This window comes from Dipodomys ordii, unplaced genomic scaffold (assembly GCF_000151885.1).
Source record: "Dipodomys ordii isolate 6190 unplaced genomic scaffold, Dord_2.0 Scaffold106, whole genome shotgun sequence".
Classification (NCBI taxonomy): Eukaryota; Metazoa; Chordata; class Mammalia; order Rodentia; family Heteromyidae; genus Dipodomys; species Dipodomys ordii.
In genome coordinates, this window is record NW_012267322.1 from 7,753,915 (window position 1) to 7,780,694 (window position 26,780).

The 26,780-nt window shown below is 41.0% G+C and overlaps 1 protein-coding gene across 1 annotated transcript in view; it reads left to right on the forward strand.

Annotated features, from left to right (window-relative positions):
- The window catches only part of Nup93 (nucleoporin 93kDa), a 112,136-nt gene that overhangs the window by 80,504 nt on the left and 4,852 nt on the right, over nucleotides 1-26,780 (forward strand). The window contains exons 6-19 of the mRNA XM_013027991.1: nucleotides 8,273-8,347; nucleotides 10,263-10,352; nucleotides 11,698-11,837; nucleotides 16,116-16,248; nucleotides 17,535-17,692; nucleotides 19,214-19,379; nucleotides 19,759-19,852; nucleotides 20,606-20,797; nucleotides 21,405-21,531; nucleotides 21,632-21,704; nucleotides 21,874-21,918; nucleotides 24,554-24,670; nucleotides 25,416-25,534; nucleotides 26,246-26,363. Of these exons, the coding sequence (XP_012883445.1) occupies nucleotides 8,273-8,347; nucleotides 10,263-10,352; nucleotides 11,698-11,837; nucleotides 16,116-16,248; nucleotides 17,535-17,692; nucleotides 19,214-19,379; nucleotides 19,759-19,852; nucleotides 20,606-20,797; nucleotides 21,405-21,531; nucleotides 21,632-21,704; nucleotides 21,874-21,918; nucleotides 24,554-24,670; nucleotides 25,416-25,534; nucleotides 26,246-26,363 (1,647 nt within the window). The remainder of the gene's footprint in view (nucleotides 1-8,272; nucleotides 8,348-10,262; nucleotides 10,353-11,697; nucleotides 11,838-16,115; nucleotides 16,249-17,534; nucleotides 17,693-19,213; nucleotides 19,380-19,758; nucleotides 19,853-20,605; nucleotides 20,798-21,404; nucleotides 21,532-21,631; nucleotides 21,705-21,873; nucleotides 21,919-24,553; nucleotides 24,671-25,415; nucleotides 25,535-26,245; nucleotides 26,364-26,780) is intronic.

Sequence of the window (26,780 nt, forward strand, 5' to 3'; positions counted from 1 at the left end):
CTGAACTCTGGGCCTGGGCACTGTCCCTCAGCTCTTCAGCTCAAGGCTAGCGCTCTACCACTTGAGCCACAGCACCACATCCGGCTTTTTTCTTTTTGCTTATGTGGTACTGAGGAATCGAACCCAGGGCCTCAGGCATGCAAGGCAAGCGCTCTACCACTGAGCCACCTTCCCAGCCCCTCACTTCATTACTCTTGTTACCCCTTCCCACCTTTTAAACTTTCTTACAAATTCTTAGTTTCATTATGTCCTTTTAATTTTTTCATTATGTCCTTTGTATATGTGTATGAAGTACACTTCGATCATATTATATCCTCTATCTTCTCTTTCCTCCCTCCCATTGGCCCGCCCCTGACTATAGTCCATCATTTATATTTTTTAGATCTAGATTCTGCATATGGGAGAAAATATGCAATATTTGTTTTTTCTGAATCTGGCTTATTAATAGTGAATAGTTCCATCTATTTTCTTTTCATCCATTTTCTGCACGTAACTTGATTTCATTCTTTATAGTGGAATAATATTTTGTCTATTACACACACAATTTCTTTATCAATTCCAGATGAATTGATAAAGCGCCTAGGATGTTAGACACCTAGACTGATTCATAACTTGAAATGGCAGCCCATTCAAGAAAACAATGTCAAATGCTGGTCAGGCTGCAGGGAAAGAGGAATCCTTAAACACTGTTGGTGGAAATTTCCATAGTGAATTCCATAGCAGTTGCACTAATTTACATTTCCACCAAGTATGTGTGAGGGTTCCCCTTTCCCTGCATCCTTGCCAGCATTTGCTGCTTATTTTCTTGATGATAGCCATTCTGATAGGAGTGAAATGGAATCTGTTTTTGTTTATATTTTCTTTGTGCTTATCCAACTTTTAAAACAGTATTTAAAGGTAAATTTAGCCTCATTATAGTCTAGTGAATGTGTTGGTTAGTTGATGGGCAATATCGTAATGTATTGTCTAGAAAATGACTTAGCAAACAACATACTTCCTGAAAAAGTTGAACTGCCTAACAATTATGAATAACAATGGTGACATTCTATGCTGTGATGTATGAACTGTTTGGTGTAGTTGAGAAATTTTTTATTTTGATAAGAGACTCAATACCATATTTCATCAGACAAGTTTTCTAGTGTGTGTGTGTGTGTGTGTGTATCATGACTATGCTTGCTAGGCATTTCTGATACCTAACATCTCAAGATACTTATTAAATTCAATGGTATGTCATAGTTTGGCAGCATTTTTTTCCCTAGTGGCACATAAAGTGACATTGTATCTTATAATAGATGATGCATTAGATTTGATGAAATTCAGTAAAATATAGAGTGACAGTTTGAATCTGAAAACTCCAGGCTAGATGATTCTAAGTTACGTACTATGGCTCCCTGACAGTTCCTAGGGAATTAGCCTGGTTCACACAATGGGGTTTAAATTGGATTTCAGATGTAGAAAGAAAGCACTCTACTTTTTTCTTTCTATCTTTTTTTTTTCTTTTTTTGCCCCCCGGGGGGGGGAGGTGAGGGGGGGGCTGGTGGAAGCATGGAGGTGGTTCTTGTCCTAGGGCTTGAGCTCAGGGCCTGGGTGCCTGTCCCTTGACTTTTCTTTGCTCAAGGCTAGTGCTCTACCACTTGAGTCACAGCTGTGCTTCCAGCTTTTTGGAGCTTATTGTAGGTAAGAGTTTCACAGTTTCCTGCTCAGGCTGACTTCAAACTGTGATTGGTCGTCAGATATCAGCCTCCTGAGTAGCCCAGATTACTGGTGTCAGCCACCAGCACCAGCTGCTAACACTTTTAAAAACAAGAGGCTGGGAAGGTGGCTCAGTGGTAGAGTGCTTGCCTTGCATTCTTGAGGCCCTGGGTTCATTTCCTCAGCACCACATAAGCAGAAAAAGCCAGAAGTAGTGCTGTGGCTCAAGGGGTAGAGGGCTAGCCTTGAGCTGAAAAGCTGAGGGACAGCACCCAAGCCGAGTTCAGGCCCACAACTGACAAAAAAGAAAGAAAGAAAAAACAAGAAAATCCCAGCTTTAAAGGTCCTTCCATTTTATTTTCACAATTACACATGAGCACTTTTTATTCTGTGTACTATTCTGATATTGCAGGTATGTAGACCCACTTAGGAAAACTGCTACTCACTCAGATATGACCTCTGTCAGTAGTATACATCTTTACAGTTTCCTGGGGTACTTACACATATTTACATGTTTACACCATGTCAATATATTATCAGCCGTAGATGGCATCATTGTATGAACTAGCTTCAAAAGTTTGACATTGTTTTTGTTTTATGTTCTACCCACTTTGGCACTTTTCCTATGTTACTACATAATAAAAAGTCTATGTTATTTTGATAGTGGCTATGTTAATATTCTACCATAGGAATGGCCCAAGTATTCTATGCATTTTATCCATGAAGAATAAGTCAGATAGTAATTAGTTAGGTTGCATTTAGAGGAACTTGGCCTTCTTATTTCCTGTGAATGGGTTTTTATTGTTCTTTTGGTGTTTTTACTGTGCTTTTATAGCCACATAATTGCAAATCAATACCTTTTGTTCCATCTTGCTTACATAAAGCCAAACCATTCCACTTGGAAATTAAACTCTCTTCTTTCTATATTGTCATCACCTTTTCTCTTCACTCTAGACTGGTTTTGTTGAGAGTTCCCGTTATATCCCTTCTCCATTAACTAGAAAGGGACAACTTTTTGGGGGGAGGAGAAGGAAGATGTCGGTCATTGGGTTTGAACTCAAGGCCTAGGCACTGTCCCGGAGCTCTTTTGCTCAAGGTTAGTTAGCACTCTGCCATTTTGAGCCATAGCACCACATCTGGGAAAAGGTTTTTATGCACCTTTACTTAGGCCTTGTTCAACAGTAGGTGCTAAGTAAAAGTTTGATGTTCCTCCTGCCATACTCCTCCCTCCCAGAGTGGCTGATTTGGAAAGGCTTTCCTCTATTTGAGAAGCCTGTTCTCAGTCCATTCTCTGGGAGGCTGCTGTTTCTCCTCACCCTCCAGACTCCTGGTAAGCCCCCTCATTTTCTCTCTGGCCCTGACTTTCTGGTATCTTATTTCCAGCTCCTGTTGGCCACTCCTGTCATCCTATCCTAGTTGTCCCTACTGTGGTTTGGTCAACTCCTCCTCCCCTCCCCCGTGCAGGGAAACCAAGAGGTGTTTGGAATGTTACTCCACACAGCATACTGGTGCCCACTTTTCCTCAAATGCCCTGGCTGTGGCATTCCAGCTCCTTTGCTGAGGAATGTTTGTGTGCACATCCTGTTGATGGGTAACTGGCTCATGTGTAGTGAAATAGCAGCTTGGAGGGCAAGTGAAGGAGACCTACTTTTCAAAACAAGAGCATTAGGCAAAATTAATTTAAATGGAAATTTGACGCCGGCAAGCCAAATACGTTTTAAGTGATTAATTTTAAAAATTAGATTTTTTTAGTACTGGAAAACATTCGTCCAGACTATTCAGGATAGCTGAACAATGGTGTCCTTGAAGAAGTACCTTACTGCTGTCCTTTTCCCTCCTCCTGTGCCCCTGCTTAGGTTGCTGGCTTGACAGGTATGATACTTCCTTCTTTAAATGGATGGAATCTTTAGCTTTTGGTAACTCTAATTAGTAAGGTGGCTGTCTTATAGAACAATCCTCAACAGTGTTATTAAAACCTTTAGAGAATAGATCACAGTAGAAAATGTGCTGGCCTATGTTATTATAAAAAATTAGATGAGACTTTCTAGACAGCACAAATTAAAACATCTTGTTTCTTCAGCATCCATATATATGTATATATGTGTGTATGTATATATATATGTGTTTGTATGTATAATTGTGTGTGTCCATTGTTGTTCAACATCATAATAGTTTTATTTCTTTGTAAAGTAACAGCAGCAAACAGGTACTGGCCACGTGTTGGGCACTAAGTCTTCCCTGCTTATTTCTTGCAATAGTGCTGTGAGGAAGTGCAGTTGACTTCTATCTCACTAGGTTCCATATCTGTGAAATTAACCAATCACTTACCAAAAATAAGGAGAGAAAAATTATGTCTGCAGCAAACATGTGTGGACTTTTTTCTTGCCATCATTCTTTAAACAATACAACTATTTACATGACATTTACATTGTATTAGGTATTATAAGTCACCTAGAGATGATTTAAAGTATGTGCCTAAGTTTTGTGCAAATTTTATTTAAAGCACTTGAGCATCTGCAGAAGTTAGTATGTGCAGGGATCCTGGAACACTGCCCCATTGATGCAGAGAACAATGTACTATTTTTCTCTCCATTTAATCTTTATCCCAAACCTGTAGAGTCAATGTCATTTTTATTCCCATTTCATAGCTAAGACGCTGTGCTTAAAAGCACCAATGTGCTTAAGTAAACAGCTAGCAAGAAGTGGAGCCAGTGGCCCATGCCTGTAATCCTAGCTACTCAGGAGGGGGTAGGGGTTGTTGAGCTGGGATTTCTAACCACCACTCTCCCCTGTGGTGATGTCTTCGCAAGTAGGAAGTAGGTAAGCAGGTTAGAATGTGACAAACATCACAGGAGTCAGACCTGCTGTAGTGAACTTGGTATATGGCTTCGTCTTTCTACGGATGTTCATATGTAAAATATCTACTTCATAGAGTTGTGGAGTTAATACATGGGAATTCAGACAGTGCTGGATACATTGCAAATGCTCAATAAGTGTCATTATTTTTTTTTGTCTCTGGATGCCTCCACTTACACAAGACTCACAAGATGGCTGCTGTATTCAAGGGTAAAGAGAGGAAGAAGGCTGAAAGCTCATGCTAGGCTCTTTCTCCCCCTCCCCCCCCTTCATATACAAAAACAGTTCTGAGCCAGGTGCTGATGGCTTACACCTGTAATCCTAGCTACTCAGGAGGCTGAGATCTGAGGATCACAGTTCAAAGCCAGCCCAGGCATGAAAGTCCGTGAAACTCTTCTCTCCAATAAACCACTTAGAAAACCAGAAGTGGTGCTGTAGCTCAACTGGTAGAGCACTAGCCTTGAGCTGAAGAGCTGAGGGACAGCACTCAGGCCCAGAGTTCAAGCCCCATGACCGACCAAAAAAAAAAAAAAAAAGTTCTGAGAAGCAGACTCTGTCTCCAAAGAAGCTAGCATACTTTGTCTCCATTCCTGACTGTAATGGAGGTGGGAAAAGTTACACCAGTGGCATATACCTCCTGGACCTACTATGAAGGTTTATAGAATCTGTAGTCTAACTGGTATCACTTCAGGTATCTTGAGATTTGCTGCATTGAGAATACTTTTATCAGAGACACCAGCACATGCTACCCATGGTCCTCTTCCCCCGGAGCTAGTTGTTGAAGACATACTAGCACACCCAGAAGTAAGGAATGCTTGGACCGTTTGTACATAACAGGCAGACATAGTCTAACAGGCTCTTGTTGACTGCCCTGTATCCATGTCCCTGTACTGATAATTTTGTATGGCCTAAGAATGATGTTATGAGAAACTTAGATAAAAACTTCCCTACCTCTGCTCAGGTCTATTTAACTTCATGTGCTGGCCTGAAAGGTGACAAGGAATAGAAGTAAGAAACAAGGAATGAGAATAGACATTGATTGGGTCAACAAGCTAGCAGCAGCTATTGGAATCAGTAAACTGCGTGCGTGCGTGCGTGCGTGTGTGTGTGTGTGTGTACCAGCTTATTTTTTTTTACTCAAAGCTAGTATTCTACCACTTGAGACACAGTTCCACTTCCAGATTTTTGGTGGTTAGTTGGAGATAAGAGTCTCATGGACTTTCATGCCCTAGCTGGCATTGAAGCACAATCCTCAGATCTCAGCTTTCTGAGTAGCTAGAATAATAGATGTGAGTCACCAACACCCAGCTTGCTTATCTTCTTTTAATGCCAGTGGTCACTGAGGATAAGAGCTGAGGGGAACCTCTTGGGACCCTTTCATTTGACTGATGGGAATCTAAGGCTCCAGAAGGATGTATTTTTCTCTGCCAGGGGTGGCATCCTCTGGCCTGCTGCAGGCCATATAAGGTCCACAAAAATCATTGGTATATGACAGGACAGACCCATATGTTTCTTGTATGCTTCTTATCCTTTGCCTGTATCCTGCCTGTATTGATAATTTTGTATGGGCTAGGAATGAGGTGGTAAATCTTCATATGGCCCTTGGCAGAAAAGGTTTCCCACCTCAGCTAGAACCAGTGAGAGAAGTCACCTTCCTGGAATCCCAGTGTCCTTCATACAGTGTTAATTCTCTAGAACCACAGTTTAAACACTCCTTTCTGCTGCCTGCCCTTAGTCTCTAGTATACTACACTCATATTCACTCTGATCTTCCTTTTATAACTTTTATGTTTCTGTATGTAACTCTTCCCAAAGATAGCAAATTCTTTAGGGGAGGCAGGGAGCGAGCTCTGTAGGCTGATTTCTTACCCCTGCATGGATGGGTATACACAACTTGTGCATCTGAGTTAATGGCTTTTACACTGACTTTACCATCTTCAGACCCAGAAAATGAATCAATAACTGTTACTTTAATGTGGACTTAAGTTAGAAATGTCAGCTGAGCAGAGACTAAAGCCTGTAATCCTATCTTTTTGGGAAGAAATGGGGCATCATTGTTTGAAGCCAATCTGGGGTGGTACAGGTTGGGGAGAGGAGGGTTTGAGACTGCAACCTACGGCTGCGTGCAGTGGTGCATGCCTGTCATCCCAGCTATGTGGTTGAATAAACACATGTTGAACTAGGATTGTGGCCCATGCCAGCCTAGACATAAAACAGACAAGACAGTCTCTTGTTTGATAGAATACCTATCTTATCAGGTGTAAGCCCCTGAGTTCAAAACCCCAGGACCACATCATGGATGGATGGATGGATGGATGGATGGATACATCTGAACCCAGTATTATGATGTTAATGGTTCAGTTTCCTTAGCTGTCTGTGCTATAGTTGATGGAAACAGGAGTTCCACTGATAAAAGCAGTAGCCTCACTGGTGTGAAGACATGGGAGGAAGCCCTGATAGAGAATGAAGCTGAATGCTAGAAGGATGTGCCTTGCCAGAAATTGTCATTAGGTCATCAGAAAGGCTTATCATGCCTCCTTTTTGTGGTTGATACAATTCTTGTCATCTCTATTTAAAACTACGTAGATATTTTCTATAAAAATAAGTGGAGATGGAGGTTATAAAATGAGGGAAAGCAATAAGCAAAGAAAAGAGGTATAAAACAGAAGCTGAGGATGGTTGTAGTGAATTCTAGTGAATGTGGGGTTGGTGATAGTAGGAGGTGCTTCACAGGGTGAATTTGGAGAGAGGGTCTCTGTACTTTCTGCTGCTCTGTGTGGAGAATTTTTTCTCCCAGGTAGCCACAGGAGCAGTGCCTTAATCTGTTTTCAGGCCTTTATTCAAAGCTATAAGGAGGCTTCCCTAATTAGACTGAGCACACCTGTGTGCCTCATCCCCTTTCCTACTTCATTTTTCTTGACATGCTTGTTACAGTTGACCAAAGTATATTGTTTCATTATTTATCTTTCTTGGTGACTCTCTTCATAAGCATACAAGCTCCTCGAGTACAGGGATTTCTGTTGTCCCGTGCCCCCTCAACATCTAGAACAGAGCTTCTGTATGTATTTGTCATAGACTCAGTCCTAGATAGCAGTCATAGGAAACTCAGTTATAGACAACAGTCCTATTGGATTGAGCAATAAGAATTTGTTCTGGAGGCTGGGAAGTACATCATCAAGGTGAGGGTTCTCTTTCTGTCTGACAGCCACCTTCTCACCGTATCCCTATATATAGAGGGCTGATAATGATTCTTCTTTCTTCTCCCTGCCTCCCTCCCTCTCTCCCTCTCTTTTCTTTCTCTCTCTCTTTCTCTTCTTTTCCCCTCTTTTTTCCTTTCTTCTCCTTTTTTTTTTAAATAGGAAAACTATACAAGAGATTCTTCTTTTATTTTTTAATTAATCCAGTTTTGTACCTGGTCTCTTGTTGTATTCATGGTAAGAAAATTGTATTTTATTGATGCTGTGAAATAAATATTTGAGGAAATTTTGACTAGGAAATTGAATCCTCGTGTTTCTGTTGAAGACAGATACATTTCTGTGATCTTTTTTTTTTTTAAATTTTTATTTTTTCCATTCATGGTCCTTGAACTCAGGGCCTGCGTACTGTCCCTGAGCTTCTTTTGCTCAAGGCTAGCACTCTAGCAGTGCATTCTGTAATCTTTAAAAAAAATTTCTTCACATGCTGAGTACTGTTCTTGACCAATTCTATACTGCCTTTATCCACAGCCAAGTTATGTCAGTGATGTGGGGCCCCCTGGTCGAAGCTCTCTGGATAGCATTGAAATGGCCTATGCCCGGCAGGTAAGTGTTGTGCTCAAGTAAGATTAATACAGCAAGATCCTGTGGGCTTTGGAGGAGTCAAAGAGAACAACAGTTTTATGTGAAAGTCAAACCTGAAAGCAAGTTGTGATTTTTTTTTGTTTTGTTTTTTGAAGGACTGGTTAATATTTTACCATATATGGCACTGGAGACTTCTATTAAATAGAATAATAGAATGACTCACATTGCAATTTGCCCTCTCCACTGGCCAGGGTATCCCTTTTTACACTGTTAACAATAGCTGCATTTAAAATGAAGCTGAATAACTTCATTGAATAGCAAATTGAGTTCTGTATTAACTGAATAACCTGGTCAGCTGATGGTAGAGTTAAAAATCCTTCTTTCACCACTTGTTGAAAGAAATGTTCTAAATGCTTTTTGGCCTTGGCAAGCAAAGTGTCCTGAGCACTACTTGGTATTGTTGTCTTGAAGAAGCTCCTGGTGCGTTGGGGATCATGCTTTGCTTGTTGAATATGACCATATGATAGATGAATTACAGGCATCAGCCACTGGGGCCCACCTTCTGTTTGCGTTTAATTTTTCCCTTTTTCTTAAATCTCCTGTATATCAATACCCTTAAGTTCAACATTTATTATATGGCCAACTCCATCCATTGCCATGGCCACCATCAGGAGGCCAGCCCAATGGAATTGTAAATGTCTGAGGAGAGAAATGATGTCATTTCTACATCTTCAAAGACTAAAGCTTCGTAGTACTTAACAACATTTAGGACTCTGTTTATCTGTCTGTCCCTTCCAGAGGAGAATGAATACTTAAGTACCTGTATTGAACACAGCATATTACAAAAGGAGACACCTAAGAACCACTCACTATTGAGTGTATAAACATTGCCTTAGAGGTTAAAAACACTTCATTTAGCCTCTGTAACAGCCCTGGAAGCTAAATGAAATTATTTCTATTAAGTAGAGGAACTTCAGGTCCAGTGGGGTCATGATTTGGCTAACCTCGGTGCTCTGGGCAATACTTCCTTAGTAAAGCAAGGACTTCAGATACAGAGTGAAGACTTCCATAGGAGTAGAACTTACTAATTTTTACTATTATCACTTTAGTACTTTAAAAGCAAAATCCAAAGTAATAATGACCTTTCCTCTACCTTAAACATCCCTCCCTTCCCTCCTTTTGTATCTTCTTCCTTTTTGTGCAGTATTTTTACCTAAGGAGCAGAGAAATGATTATTGTAAGTGAATAGCAAATGTCTGTGGAGGGTGACTGTGACCTGGTCCCTTTCTTGGTCCATGAGCCTTGGATCTGGAGTCATTTGCTCTTTTGACTCAGGCTTTGGCATAATTTTTAGGAAGCAGTATAGTGTTGTGCTCCCCCCCCCCCCCCCGTCATGGGGCTTGAACTCTGGGCCTGGGCGCTGTCCCTCTGCTCTTCAGCTCAAGGCTAGCACTCCACCAATTGAGCCACAGTGCCACTTCCAGTTTTCTGAGTTGTTTATAGGAGATAAGAGTCTCATGGGCTTTTCCTGTCCAGGCTGTCTTTGAACCTCGATCCTCAGATCTCAGCCTCCTGTCTAGCTAGGATTACAGGTGTGAGCCACCAGCATCCAGCCAGTATAGTGTCTTATATTGCCAGTTTCTTCATTGCTCCTTGCCCCTTAAAGATACATAGAGGAGTGTCAGAGCACTCCTGTCCCAGGGCCACCTTGCACCTATTCTTTGGGTGTTTGGAAGGCTGGGGTAGCAGTTAGCTTGGGTATGTTGCCCACAGAGCAGGAGAGCCAGCCCTGTGGACAGCCCAGCCACAGAAAGAAGAAAGAGAAAGTTGGCAGAAGCTTTTACTGACTCTTTGTTGGCATCAGAACTACTTCAGGATGTCTTAAAAAGAATAAAAATAGAAATTGTGCCATTTATTTTGCTTTCCATCATTTCAGATTTATATCTATAATGAGAAGATTGTGAATGGGCACCTGCAGCCTAACCTCGTGGACCTCTGTGCTTCTGTGGCAGAGCTGGATGATAAGGTAGCACCAGAGCTATTGAGTGAAGTTGGGTGTTCAGAGGGGATTAGCAGTCACTGACTTGGCAGAAATGTTCTGAGGAAACACTCTCTTGTATATGATACAATATTAACTATTTCTCCGTTTTCTTTTCCTAAGGCTCAGGGTGGGTTTTGCTTGTTTGTTTTTATTATTTCTTTAAAATTGATCTTCAAATTGGCCAGCCAGGGTCAATTAAGTTGTAAGCGTTCTAGAGCTGTTTGCTATCCAGGCCTGTTGGGCTCTGACTACTTGCTCAGGAGTTTCCCTCCGCAGATAGACTAACTTCACGGGTTCTTTAAGGAGGCTGAAATGCAGGATGTAGTTTATGCTAGCCCCTTGAACTTGACTCATGTGAGATCTTTATCCCTACCCTCAAGAACCAAGGTTTAGGTGTCTAGGGAAAGGTAGGGAGGGAAGGATTAGGGGAATAAGCATCTATACCCAGATTTTTTTTTTGGTCATTTTTCTCAAAAATGCATCTGGCTTTTCTTAAAAAGTAAAGTATAAGGAAATAAAATATAAAGGTCTTCCTTTCTAAAGAAGAAAAGGAATTCAGCAGTACCTTACCACCTAGAGCAAGTCACATTGCTGTAATTCTGTAGCTTTCGTGTTTGAGGGAAACCTTGAGAACAGACTTTTCTCTTGTTTTCAGAAAAAGTGTAAACTGTGTTTGTACAATAGCTGCTTGAGAGAGGCTCAGGAAACCCTTTTAAGGAGAAATTGATAGCTAAGAGGACTCTGGGGAGAGCAAGGGGCTGCTGTGTGGGGTATACAAAAGAAAGAATGCTGTGCCTTCCAGGAACGGGCTTTTGAAGGGAGTAAGTAGGAGGTTGTGACACAACATGGGTTAGAGCGGTGGCCCTGGAGAGTCTCTGGAAAGACAAAAACCTATATTATTTAGGTTAAACTCATACTTTAAGCCTTGGGAGACTTAAATACCCTTCTAAAGACTGAAAATCGGCACTTGTGTTTAAACTCCCATTGCTCTGGACAATCTTAAATGTGTTGGCTTTTTCTTTAGGGGTGAACCACTGAGATTCAGTGTTCCTGTTGCTTTTTTTATGTGTCAGTAACTATGTAGGTGGTTATGTCAGATTGGAATGGTAACTGGTCTGAAAACCAGCTCAGGGGAACGTGGGGCATGATCATCAGTGGACAGAACACGGATGGCTGGCAGGGCTCTTCGGCACCGAACTTGGGCTCTCATACAGAAAACATTTACCTCACCCCTCTCTTCATCCTGCCACTGTTGAGGTCAGAGTATTCTAAGCCAAATAATTTTACTAGCTCTGAAGCTTTTGTCACATGCAGTCTCATTTATGTACAGAGCATCTCTGACATGTGGACCATGGTCAAACAAATGACAGATGTATTATTGGCACCGGCAACTGATGCCCTGAAGAGCCGCAGCAGTGTGGAGGTGCGCATGGAGTTTGTTAGGCAGGCCTTGGGATACCTTGAGCAGAGGTAAGGCAGCCATTACACAGCATAGCTGGCTATCTAAATCCCCTGAGGTCAACTGTTTCTCTGGCTTCAGTAGTCCTAGGGCAGAGTGTGCTGTAGCTTGTGTAATTTAAACAGATTGACTAAGCCTGAGAGGTAATTCTGTGCTTAGAAACATTTCTCCATCAGGTCTGTTTATGTAGTGTTTTTAGATCTCATATGGATAGAAGAATTCAGATGCAGACATTTGCACAAAAGAATACACATTTAAATATAAAGAACTTTATGCATTTTATGCAATTCAGAAATAGAAATACCTTGCCTTTAAGTGATTTTCAGAAATAGCTATTCCTTTTATTAATAGGTTGACTATATAATGAATGTTATATTCAAAGTTAATAATCAGTGAGTATAAATAAAATTTCATACATCATCAAAAAAAAAGGGAAAGATTCATCCTTGTAGTCACATATGATACTATTTCCTTCCTTTGTAAATAGTGATGTTGCTTCATTGGGTGTAGGTGCTACATTTTCTTTGTGTATTCATCCACTAACAGCATCTTTACATTTTTAAAGGCAGTCACGTTAACCTATAATAGAAAATAGCCCTTCAAATCTTCAAATAAAAAAGATCTCTTGTGGAAGGTCACAGGAGAGCACAACATTGTTAGACTTCTCTTTTTCTTTCTCTTCTGTTTCTTTATATGGAGCTATTGTGAAGGCCTCAGGCTATAATCCCGTTTGCTGATGTGATTCAGCCATTACTCTTTAACTCTTGTTTTCTGCAGCATTTAAAGTTTTACTTCTAGCAATCTTACCATCTTAAAACATTAGAGAGGCCCCCTTAACTTCACTTTCCTCTGACTCTACTGAGTTAACCCCTATGAGGCTGGGCCTTACCCTGCTGCTAATGCCTATGTTTTGTGCCTTGGCTTTTTAGCCACCTCCTCACTAATGGGAGTTGGTTGCTGAGGGGTTTGTGGCTGTGTCCTTGTGCCCTAACTATTGTCCCTTTCATTAGCAGGGCCAGGGCCATTCATCCCTCCCTGTGGACACTCCTTCTAGCTCTAAATGGGCCAGCAGGGGTTGTCAAGAGTGTGCAATAGACTCTCTTTATTTCTGAGACAGAGTGCTGGGCCTTTCCCTGCTGGCTTTGGAAAAGAAAGCCCAGTTGAATGTACTGACTAAATTGCAGCTCTTTGCCACTGAAACACTGCACCTGCCAGCAGCCTTGTAGTGTGGTGGTTCTTTGTCAACAAAATAATACTTCATTAGGAAGTCATACGATTTCCATGTATGTAACTGAGGTAATTCAGACTTTGTATAGCAGAGAATAGGTTTTTATGCCAAATGCTGTATTGATTATACAATAGCCACATGAAATGAACACCATCCAACATATACTCACTAGCTTTCATTCCCTTGTTAAGAAAAATCTTAAACTCAGATTGCCTTTTTTTTTAAAGTTCTTCTGCACAGTTATAAAAGATATGTAAAATAATTTATCAAACTTTGCTTCTTTGTGATAAAGCTTTGGGTATATTGATCTTCAGCCATAGAGAATCTTTTGTATATAGCAATATTTATTCCTTATAAATCAGTAAAATATGAACCATATTTTTAAAAATCCTAGGAATTCTTTTAAATGAATGTATGTACATAATTAACTGCTCATTATTGTTTTTCCCATTAAACCTAATCCTTAACATTGCTGTTCAATTTTACCAATCATACTAGGCATCATTTCTTTGTTTTACATCTCTGATAAGCCATCTTATTCTATTATTTACTATTTTATTTTTCATTTAATTCAAAATGTTTTTTTTTGTTCTACAATGTCCCTTGACAGAATTTTTTGGAGCTATTTTGGAGTGTCCTGAACATTAAAAATAGCTTTTATCCTTCTAGAGTATCTATCTCTAGGACATCTTTTTTTAAGGACTTATTTATTTAACCCTTTGACAAATGTGGTATCTTAGAATAACTATATTTGATTTTAAAGTAATTTTGCTGATACTGTTTGGCTAACAGTATATGTACAATATTTCAAATGATTTTTTTATGTACCAGATGGCAAAGTAGGCCCAGTCCCAAATAATTTTTCAAACATAAAGCCAGAAATGTTGAGAAACTACAGGGTTGTTCTGTCTCTTCTCTGCCACATTCCACAGTAAAGCAGGCTATGTATTTTGAAGCCCACAAGGAATTCAGACTTCTTCAGCTTGGGCCCTTGTCAGCTCATGAATTGTCTTCATTCAAGTTGGAAGAAATCATATTGGACATGTATTTGTTTGAACTCTTTATTCTCTTAATCTTTTAAATAGTTCCAGTGATGAGGAGCTCATTACACTTCTTAAATTAATTTGTGGACCCAGTTGCTGGTGGCCCATGCCTGTAATTCTAGCTACTCAGGAGGCTGAGATCTGAGGATCATGATTTGAAGCCTGCCTGGTCAGGAAAGTCCATGAGAGTCTACCTCCAACAACCTACTAAAAAAGCAATAAGTAGAGCTATGGCTGAAGTGATAGAACACTAGCTCAGGGACAGTGCTCAGGCCCTGAGTTCAAGCTCCAAGATTCACTCTCATACACACACACACATACACACACACACACACACACACACACACACACACAGGGACAATGCTCAAGCCTCAGGAATGACTGACACATGCATGTAAGTGCATGTATACACACACACACACACACACACACACACTCACTCACCATCTAGTCTGGAATCATAAGGCAATTGTGTAGCCTGTAGGATATTGTACCAGACAGCTGGCCTGGATTTGTTTTGTTTTGTTTCTTTGGTACTGGGGATTGAGCACAGGTTCTTGTCTGTACTAGACAAGTGCTCTGCCACTGAGCTATATATATCCTCAGCCTTGGCATAGGCTTTTTTTTAAGTCTCCCATGAAAACGAAAAAAGGTGGTAGAACTATCTACCCTACACTAAAGAAAATATATGACTATTATAGCTGTCATGTATTTCCTGAATTGGATCCTGAATTTAAAAAGAAAATAAACTTAAGTGACATTGTGGCTCAAGTGGTAGAATGCTAGCCTGAGCTGAAGAGCTCAAGGACAGCACCCAGGCCCTGAGTTCAAGCCTCACAACCACCCCCCTCCCCTCCCTCCAAAAATCATACTCTGGGGCTGGGAAGGTGGCTTAGTGGTAGAGCGCTTGCCTTGCATGCATGAGGCCCTGGGTTCGATTCCTCAGTACCACATAAGCAAAAAGAAAAAAGCCGGATGTGGTGCTGTGGCTCAAGTGGTAGAGCATTCACCTTGAGCTGAAGAGCTGAGGGGCAGTGCCCAGGCCCAGAGTTCAGGCCCTATGATCAACAAAAGAAAAAAAAAGAAAATAAACTTCAAGGGGAGGGATAGTGAGAAAAAAACAAGGGAGTGTGTAATAGTGCTTGACAAGAAATGTACTCATTACCTTATATAACTGTATATCATCTTTACAACAAAATAAAAAATTTTTAAAGGAAATAAATTTATAAAGGATGTCATTAATAAACTTGAATATAAGTTATATCTTAGATAACAATACTATGTTGGGCTGGAAAGGTGGCTCAATAGTAGATTGCTTGGCTTACATGAATGAAGCCCTAGGTTCAATTCCTCAGCACCACATAAGCAGAAAAAGCCAGAAGTGGCACTGTGCCTCAAGTGGTAGAGCACTCACCTTAATCTGAAGAGCTCAGGGACAGCGCCCAGGCCCAGAGTTCGAGCCCCATGACCGACAAAAACAAAAAACAATAGAATGTTAATGTTAATTTTTTGGTATTATAATGGCATTAAGGTTAAGAAGGTAAAATATCCTAGTTCTTAGGAGCTACATGTTGAAAGTGTTCACAGGTGAGATAGCCCCAGATTTCTATCACATATTTTCAAATAGCTTGTTAAAAAAATTTTTTTTGCATGTATATATATGGATAATGAGGGGAAACATACACAAATGTTAACATCATCATCCTGGCTTCCTTAACCCAGAAATTCATTGGACTGTTCTTTTGAGTTTTATAGGTTGAAAAAAATTAAATAATTCCTTAGAGTATGAAATGCTGTGAACTGGAATCATTATTCTGTATTATCTATAGGACACTTGCTTTCCTCCAGGGTAATCTTTCCAGTATCTGAAGAGATAAGAATTCTTTCCAATGATAAATACTGTCTTTTCTTTATTAAACATATACTGTTTCTTCTTCTGTGTTAGGCCCTATTGGCAGAACTCACAGCCTAATGGCATGAATGTATGTAATATGTGTTTCCTCTTAATACTTTCCTAGTTATAAGAATTACACCCTCGTGACTGTCTTTGGAAATTTGCATCAGGCACAGCTGGGTGGTGTGCCTGGAACTTACCAGTTGGTTCGAAGTTTCCTGAACATAAAACTTCCTGCTCCCTTACCTGGACTTCAGGTATTCACAGACTTCCCCATATAGTCAGTCACAACACTAGAGCAGTTGCTCTTAGGCCTTCTTAGTTTCTGTTTAGAGATGGTCAGAGCAGTAAAGAGCAGGAGGCTCTTCAGAAGTCAATTGTGAGGAATCTAGAGTAAAGGGGAGGAGAGGGGGGACTTCAGGTCATGGGTGTGAGAGGTGGTCATGGGTGTGGGAGGTAGTCAGGGATGATGTCTCAAATTTCTGACTAAAACTGCTAGAAGAGCAGAGGGTAATAGGATTTCTGAGATGTGATCTCCTCTTTCAAACTCTCAGTCTAGCAATGGAATATCTTAAGAGTTGAGTATCACGTAGTATACAAAATGCTAAACTGAAGCTTTATAGTAAGGGTAGAGGGATACAAAGGAGGCTGACATCATAAAAGGTCATACTTAAAGAATAGGGATGATCCAACTTGAGGCCTTGGGAAGGCTATCCCAGAAGGATAGGACAACATGAACAAATGGGTGGAGACAACAAAATACCTGTAGCATCGGGCATGTAGTAAAGGCCCAGTGAGTCTGGACAAGTTAGTGAAGGTCTTGAAAACAGGCTAACCACTTTGCATGTGGCCAGCTCAAAGGCTGTAAGAGGTCAGTGACATCTTGTGATTTTGGTTTTCAGGAAGAGTATGCTAGGGATAAAATGAAAGGGCTGAGAAAAGAGGTTTGGGCTCTACTTCTTTGGAGGAGTTGGTGAAACACAGAGAGAAGATTAGGCAGAGGTCTACTATACAGACATGTAACAAGGCCAGACTTAGGACAGATCAGTTACAATAGTGAGACAGAGCTGCCTTAGCCCCTGATGCCTCTACTGTCTGGCACCAAGGTGAACTAGGAATGAACAATTAGCTGTTCATTAGTAGTTAATTATATAACCATCCTCTCTTGATTGGTCAGTGACATCTCTTACCTTTGTTGTGGGTGTGGGAGGCCTAAAAGTTATCTAAGAAGAATGTTTTCCAGTTATTACTAGTTACTGGGTTCCATGAAGAAAACATGAGACTGGCTTTAGATCAAGTGACTACATGCTTCAGATGAAAAACTCCAGATCCACACTGTCACTTTCCAGTACTGAACTTCCTCATGATTCAGTTTCTTTGTAAAATAGGGAGGAGGAGGCTGTCTGTTAATGATTCTTAACATCATGGTATTGCTATGGAAACTTAAGTGACTTGGTACAAGGACAGGGACTTAGCTGGTACATTAGAAATTGTTGGTTAGCTTTTATTGGTTTATTTTGAGTATCTGTCATTCCTGTTTTAGGATGGAGAGGTAGAAGGCCATCCTGTTTGGGCATTAATTTACTACTGCATGCGCTGTGGGGACCTGCTTGCTGCATCTCAGGTGGTCAATCGAGCCCAGCACCAGCTAGGAGAGTTTAAAACCTGGTTCCAAGAGTACATGAACAGCAAGGATAGAAGGTACAGTGAATGGCGAGGCGCATCCAGAAGAAGCCACGTGGAATTGAGGGGGTGGTCTCCAGTGTTCTTTTCCCTGTACATGCTCAAATTAAGTTTCTGTTTGGGGCAAAAGCTTAGAAAGTAAGCACAACGCCTTAGCAATAATGATTGAAAACATTAAGAAAGAGTCCCATTTTGATACGGATATCTAGAATTACACTTACCTGTGCTTGGGAATTCTATTCCAGTGAGTGATGGACTATGCTTGGGTGTATAATGGACTGCATGGTTTACTATACTGGGCATGCCAGGATTCTTTATAAAATGGAACCTCTTGTTTTTACATTCACCTTACTTGCTTAAACAAAAGTGCTTTTCCATTCAGTGTAATGTAGAAATATGCTGTCACATGCTTCATAACTTGAAGATTAGAATCATAAAGTTAGCAATCTTAGAAGTAAACACTGAATTTACTAAGCTCTTTTTTTTTTTTTTTTGTGCCGGTTGTGGGCCTTGAGCTCTGGTCCTAGGTACTCCCTGAGCTCTTCAGCTCAAGAGGAGCACTCTGCCACTTGAGCCACAGCGCCACTTCCTGTTTTCTGATAGTTAATTCGAGAAAGAGTCTCACAGACCTTCCTGCCCGGACTGGCTTTGAACTGCGATCCTCAGGTCTCAGCCTCCTGAGTAGCTAGGATTACAGGCATGAGCCACCAGTGCCCGGCCTAAGCTCTTTTTTCAAAAATGCTCTTGCATTAAAGAACTGCTAAATAGTTTTGCTCTGAATTTTGTTCTCTCATTGGCTATAAGTTCAGATTCAAATCCAGTTTTACATACATATGTATATAGAGAGTATATATACATATATAAAAGAATAATGATGCTTCCTCCTGTTGCATATGTGAAAAATGAGTATTTGCTTGGCAACGTTTATAATGAATGTCAAGAGATTTCTTAAACCATAAGCTCTTGTTTTGCTCATGTTATCATTTACAGAACCGTAGGGAGTGTGACTAGTGGTAGAGTACTTGCCTAGTACAAGACTATGAGTTTAATCTCTAAAACCACAAAAGGAAAGGAAGAATGGAGGATTGGTTGATGTTACAATACACCAACCACACACTCACAAACCTTGTTGAGGGTGGGAGGAAGAAAGAAAAGGATTAATATCTTAGCCCCTCTACCCAGAAAACCCTATAGGTGCTTTTTGGGAAGTAACCCCATATGAATAAGGGATGTGAAGGCCAAAGTATTAAGATAGTTAAAGGAAGAATTTACTTTGGTCCCTCACTGTATGAAGGCTTCTGAGGTGGGATGGAATGCTAGTCCCCAGCATTGATCTCCCTCAGAGATCTCAGGACTAGAGAGAGCTAAACAGCAAAGAGCCACAGATGCAACTGCAAGTGAGGTCAAAGTGACATTATGTGGGTGGATGGTGTCTGCTGCTGGGGTGCAGTAAGCTTCCTCACTGCCTAGTGAGTGCTTTTACTTGCCTTTGGGGAATCTTTACTGTGTGTTATCTGACTGTTCTCTTAATGTGTTCAGGTTGTCTCCAGCAACTGAAAACAAACTCCGGCTTCACTACCGCAGAGCCCTCAGGAACAACACAGATCCCTATAAGCGGGCTGTATACTGTATCATTGGCAGATGTGACATCACTGACAACCAGAGTGAAGTGGCAGACAAAACTGAAGATTACTTGTGGCTGAAGGTAGACACGTTTCCCTCGCTGGGCAGGGCTTTACCCTTTCTATGTGCTCAAGTTCTCCATTCCTGCTTAATGAACCGTAATACCAGTAAGGTGATCAGGGCCAAGCCAATGGATTTCTTATGTGCTGGCCCCATTCCAGTTAATAACCAACCATATTTGTGTTTGTTTATCTGCTTATTTTTTGTTTATTTTTTTAGTGACTCAGGACATTACACATGCTAATCTTACTACTGAACAATATCCCCGTAGCCCCAGTAACCATCGTTTTCCACACAGGCACCAGCTCACAGCACTGAGTGTAGCTGTTAGGCAGCTGCAACCACTCACATGGTTTAGGATGGCATTTGTACCCATGTATGTGTTTCTTTTGGGGATTTAGTTGAACCAAGTATGTTTTGATGACGACGGCACCAGCTCTCCACAAGACAGACTCACCCTCTCACAGTTCCAAAAACAACTGTTAGAAGACTATGGTAAGATTCTGGACAGTCATCTTTTCCCTTGTCCATTTAAGGCAACCATGTAGTTTTCCCTCTGGGGAAGTCCTTTCTTCCAAATAAACTCTTCCTTTTTCCTATTTTACATGGAGTAGAGGGCATGTGGCCTACAGATATATAAATGATTTACATGGTGATCAACAGTAAACTATTTTCTGTAAGTCTTTTGCTCTGGTAAACAGGGTGACATATAAACTGGACTTCCCTACTTCCTAGTAGATCCTGTCCATAATGACATCTGAGCACAAAGGAGAGAAAAACTGTCTTTTCTCCCCTCTCCCCTTGCATTGTTCAATAATTTTTAGAAGAAAAGGATAAACTCCCATTAGTGTTCAGTAGTTGTTGAGGTCAAATTTCTGTGAATATGAGTAAGGTAAAACATCTTTGAAACCTTCATTTGTCTCCATATTGAGTGACTTACCAGGGTGTCAGAGATAAATCATCACTTTGTAATCTGTTCTAAAGTGCTTAACTCTGTTTTTCCTATCTGATGCAGTCAGTTTGGATTTATAACCTAGCTCCTGCTCTCAGTCCTCTTGTGAAGTCTAGACAAAGTGGAGGAACAGGTCACATTTCACATAGCACCAGAGTCCCCTCTATTAATTCAGGCTCATGCTGGTGCTTTCTTCCCACCCAGCAAGTCCAATAGGCACAGGGCTGCTGCTTGGGGGATTGTGCTACCATGGACAAGCTTCCTTCTGAATGGGTTTTGTGGATCTTCTCCCCCAGGTGAATCCCACTTTACAGTGAACCAGCAGCCTTTTCTCTACTTCCAAGTGCTGTTCCTGACTGCTCAGTTTGAGGCAGCCATTGCTTTTCTTTTCCGCATGGAGCGGCTGCGCTGCCATGCTGTCCATGTGGCCCTGGTGCTGTTTGAGTTGAAGTTACTTTTAAAATCCTCAGGACAGAGTGCCCAGCTCCGTGAGTATTTGTGCCTCCATTCACAGTAGTGTGACCATAGCATATCTCTCCCAGTGACAACAGTGCCCACAGAATCTTAACCACGAAAGATTTGGGCAGATGGTGTCAGTCATTTTAAAGCATTGTAGACACTTGGATACTTAGGATGCAATCCTTGCTTTTTTTTTTTCTTCCATTACTATTTTCTGAGGAGCTAAATAAAGAAGGTTCTGCTTCATGGTCAAAGCAGTCCCAAGAATCATGAACCTGGGTCCATTAAGTCTTGGCTAATCCCAATGACTTTGGAAACCCCAGCCAACCATCTTAGGTGCTACCAGCATGGGAGGGAGAGCCACCTAAATGTAGATGAATGACAATAATCACCAGTCATAATTTGTTACTAGTGTGATCTTTTCATTTGAAGACCATCATATTGGAAATTTATTATAAGAAAAAATTGAGGACAGGTTGGTAAGGGTTGTGTGACCAGAGCTTGCATGAGAACAATGCATGGGCTGTTGGAGTGGATAGATGCTGGTGGACTAGCATTTGGATTCAGCTTCTGCAAGTCCTTGGTTGCTCAGAGCAGGGGAGTCATGTTGCTTTGACCCATTGTTTCCACACGCAGTTAGCCATGAGCCTGGTGACCCTCCCTGCATGCGGCGGCTGAACTTTGTGCGGTTACTCATGCTCTACACCCGGAAATTTGAGTCCACTGACCCAAGGGAGGCGCTCCAGTACTTTTACTTCCTCAGGTAAAATTTGTCTTTGACCCTTTACCCATCAAGTCTAAGAGTGACTATTATAGACCTTTTAGTTGATATCAGAAATTGAGTTTCTCTTGTCCTTTTACAGAGATGAGAAAGATAGTCAAGGAGAAAACATGTTTTTGCGTTGTGTGAGCGAGCTTGTGATAGAGTCTCGAGAGGTAGGTCTCTGTCCGTCTCTTCTGCTTGTAGTTTTTAGTGCATGTCTACTAATTCAGCTTTCATACTTCCTTCGGTGTGGTTATGGTGAATATGGCAGGGGGCTGGGGATGGGAGGTCCTGTGATTTATCTTTCTTCAGTAAATTCAGTAAACTTTTTTTCCTCCTCAGTTTGATATGATTCTTGGGAAACTAGAAAATGACGGAAGTAGAAAGGTAAGTTAAATATATTTTGAAAAAATGTTAAGAGGCCAGGTGCTAAGGGCGAAACACTTGTAATCCTAGCTACTTGAGAGGCTAAGATTGGAAGGATCACAATTCAAGGCCAGCCCAGACAAATACATAAAACCCACTTCTAAACCAGTGAATTGCCACAGTGGCCCATGCCTCAACCCAGCTACAATGGGAAGCCTAAAATGGATAGATTGCAGCCCAGGTACATTCCTAAGCAGGAAGTGAGACCCTATCAAAAAATAACCAGGCTCACACCTGTAGTATTAGTGACTCAAGAGGCTAAGATCTGAAGATGCTGGTTCAAAGCCAGCTAGGGCAGGAAAGTCCATGAGTCTCTTTTCTTCAGTTAACCAAAAAAATAGAAATGGAGCTGTGGCTCAAAGTGGTAGAGTGCTAGCCTTGAGCACAAAAGCTCAGGGACAGCTCCCAAGCCCTGAGTTCAAGCCCCAAGACCTACAAAAATAAATAAAAATAACCAGTGCAAAAAAGTGCTAGAGGCTATGGCTCAGTAGAGTGCCTGTCTAGCAAGAGGCCCTGAGTTCAAAAGAGGAAACAATGTTAACTCACTAAAATTTGATAGATAAAGTTAGTTTGGGATTTATAACTCTCAGGATTTGAAGTACTGATACAAATATGAGCGAAGTTACTTGGTTTCAAAAATGGAATGAGGTAAGAGTAAGCATTGTAGCCCTTACTATAATCCTAGCACTTGGGGATCTAAGGTAAGAAGATTGAGAGCTCTAGATGAGCTTGAGCTGTATAGTGAGTGAGACCATCTCAACATACACACATGAGGATCAATAATCAAATGATGATGAGTTTGACTTTACAAATTTGTGTGTAAATTTTTTTTAATTTTTCATTAGATAACTTTTTGTTAAAATTACTCTTTGGGAGGCTGGGAAGGTGACTCAATGGTAGAGCGCTTGCCTTACATGCATGAGGCCCTGGGTTCGATTCCTCAGCACCACATAAGCAAGAAGAAAAAAGCCGGAAGTGGCGCTGTGGCTCAAGTGGTAGAGCGCTATCTTTGTTCTGAAGAGCTGAGAGACAGTGCCCAGGCCCATAGTACAGGCCCCACGACCAGACCCCCCCCCCCAAAAAAAAAAAAACAAGAAAACAAAAATACTCTTTGGGACTGGGAATGTGGCTTAGTGGTAGAGTACTTGCCTAGCACGCATAAAGCCTTGGGTTTGATTCCTCAGCACTACCTAAACAGAAAAGGCCAGAAGTGGTGCTATGGCTCAAGTGGTAGAGTGCTAGCAAAAAGAAGCTCAGCGACAGTGTTCAGGCCTTCAGTTGAAGCCCCAGGACTGGCAAAAAACAAAAAACACTTTTTTTTTTGTATCTACTATTTTTTGAGGTGAGAGCCCCCCCCTTTTTTTTAAAACCATACAAAGCATGAAGATGGACAAATTGCCTTCTGTACCTACTCTCCCCTGTTGGAAAAGTGCTCAAAGGGAAATCTCTGAGGGCTCAGAACTCCACATTGACCCTGAAAGCATAGCCACTCAGAGCGTTAGCAGTTCCTATGAAATTTGCAGGACCCATGGGTGTCATGGAAGAAGAAGGGCAGAGACTAATCCTGACCTTGCCTCTCCCTGAAACCTTGGAAAAGTCACTCAGCCATTCAGGGATTCACTCTCCTCATTTGTCAGAATATGTGGTTTGGCCAGGGCCTCTCCAGACAAGCTCACCCTGTCTAGTTCAGAAGAGAAGTCTGCTGGTAACCGTGATGGCCTTTGCTTATTTGGCAGTGAGTTGCTAGGTGCTGTGCTGAGTACTTCGCGTATATATGCTTGTTTAACCACCACAATAATCCAAGAAGTGCTTTCCAAGTGGAGAAATGGAGATAAGAGAGGTTAATTCTTTTCCTCAAGATCCACATCACTGAAATTGGAACCACTCTTTTTGACCTCCAATCCCATGCTTTTACTCAACTCCCATACTACTTCCCAAAGTGGCAGGGACAGGTCACCCCAACTTGATCCAGTCCTGAGAGTTCAGCTAATGGAGGATCCAAGTATCCAGAGACAGTGCATAATTCATCTTCACCCTCCCGCCATTCCCGAGGCCTTTCTCAGGAACCATTTGCCTATTAACCATTTACTTATTATTGAGTAGTAATACCAGGGTTTTTTGTTTTTTGTTTTTTGTTTTTTTAATGTCATGGCACCCTTTGCCATGTATTTATTAAACACTGGATTTCTTTTACCATCTGATTTAGAAAAGTAAGTGTAAAACCTTTTATAACCTTTTCTCTAAGCCTTCTGATTTTTCCTTCTAGTTTCTATGCTCAGCAAATTTAAAATCACTTATAATTTCAGCTGTGCTCTAGTCATTTGGAAAAGCAGAAAGCAGAAATGTTTTATGGCTGATTCCTCTTTGCTTCTGTTAAGTCTGTCCCTTTGTGTATTGTTTTCCTGATCTTTTCACATAGTTTTAATAGGACCTTAGATCTTCGAGAAAGCCTGAGTCCAGCAGATGAAATGCATGTATTGCTCAGGGAAAGTGTTTTCAGTTAATTTTCTTTTTTTGGATCCCAGATGCTTCTGTGTGTTTAAAATAATAGTTCTGTGCACCCATCTCTCCCCCCTCCCATAATTTGTCTTGTCAGCCTGGAGTCATAGATAAGTTTACTAGTGACACAAAGCCTATTATCAACAAAGTTGCTTCCGTGGCAGAAAATAAAGGACTGTTCGAAGATGCTGCAAAGCTTTATGACCTTGCCAAGGTAATGTGTACCATTTGCTTCTTCTGCACAAACATTTTGACATTGCCATTGTTGAAATACTTCCCTGATGAGATCTTTTTTTTTCTAGAGCTTAGACATTTAACGGTCCAGTCAGGGCAAAATCCCCATTTTACAGAATTATTTCTGGCCATATGGTGTATCAGGCCAAACAAGAGCAGCATTTTTAAAAGGATGTCCTGCAGGCATTCAGCTATTGGCTCACTTGGCAGCAGAATAAACACATTTTGACAGTGAAGCTGATGGTGCAAAACCATTGTGCTTACCTTGCCCTCTGGCATCCTGTGCGCCGCCGCCCCCCACCCCCCCCTCCACACACACACAAACATTGGTACATAGTGTGATCAGAGAAGGACCCCTGCAGCTGGGGCCTAATTAGAGTTTGGAATAAACATTTCTACCTAAGAACATGTGACATGTGATGCTGCTGGTGATTTAGGTAACTGTGAAACAATTACACTCCTCCTTTTACCAGCAAAGAGTAGATGAAAACAAGGTAATAATTCATGTTTTCTTCAATTGAAAAATCTTTTGATTGAGAATAATTTGATACAGAAAAATGTACAGTTAGTAAGTGTACAATGGATGCATTCTATAGGTATGTATCTGTGTAACCACTCACATTGAGATACAGAATACTTCCACTACCCCAGAATAGTGCCCTTTTTAGAGTTTTCATTTGTTTCTTTTGTTGATTATTTTTTTAATTAAAAAAAAATTTGAACAGAATGCTGACAAAGTTTTGGAGCTGATGAACAAACTGCTGAGCCCTGTCGTCCCCCAGATCAGTGCCCCACAGTCCAACAAGGAGAGGCTGAAGAACATGGCACTCTCCATCGCAGAGCGGTAAGGCCTGGAGTTTGGATCTGTGAAGGCCTGAGGGTGTCAATACACTGGTGCCAAGACACTGGACCCACTCCATTACATGCTTCCTTTTATTTGGTTAGCAGGCTGCTTTAAAGTAATTCTACTAACTCACCTGCCTTGGGCATTTAGAAATACAGCTAATGATGGAGGGATGGGGGTATTCTTCAAAGCAGGATTTCTGCTTAGAGGCCAGTGTTCCAGAATCCACCCTCCTCAACCATGAGTTTACTGAGTTATTACACTTTACGGTGTTTAACTTCCAGCCTGAGGGAAAGGATGTTAGTGTTTTACACTTGAAGTAGATATCCTTAATAAAATGACCCAGAGAAAACTGGGTTCAGGATATAGGTCTAGGACACACAAAGATTGTTCAGCAAGTGAAGTATCTCAATTTAGTAAACAGTTCCTGGCGTTGACTAATGAGCATTTCTGCCATGAGGACTTCTCCATCCTCTTCCTGGATATTTGGCTGTCAAGATAGTGGCTCAAGCTGAAGAACCATAGTTAATGAAAAGTACATGTAGATGAAGTTATACCAAGTCTACCACCATTTTAGAATAACATCTTTCTACACTGTAGTTCTCTTTGCTGAGACTTCAAAAGGTTTTGATGCATTATGAATCCTGCAGATTATACAGAAATTCATCCTACAGTCTTGCTTCCCTCCCACTCCCTGTTTTTATCTTTCAGGTATAGGGCTCAAGGAATCAGTGCAAATAAATTTGTGGACTCAACATTCTATCTTCTCTTGGACTTGATCACCTTTTTTGATGAATATCATAGTGGCCATATTGACAGAGCCTTTGATGTAAGTTTCAGAAGGGATGTTTGAAGTGTAAGTTAATGTATGCCCTTGAAAATTCAAATCACATGGAGCTCATTTAAAACAAAAGAAATGTCACCAATATGCCTTTTAAGTGAACACAAGTGTGTTTTTCGGAACTTAAAGGAGATTTCTGTATTGCTTTTCCTCCTCCCTATCCCTCAATTTCTTTTTTCTATTACTTGCTCTTTAATCTGGGAACAGAAAGGATTCTCAGAGTAATTTGAGATCTCTGAATTGAAAAATGGGAACAGAAAACTAGAGTAAGAATCAGGTTAGTTAGAATCAAAGTCTTGGTGTATACAGAGAAGATTGGTGTTCCTCATTTTTTTCTGGACATGCTTATACATAGCTATAATCCCAACACTTAGACAAGTAAGGCAGGAAGATTGAGAATTTGAG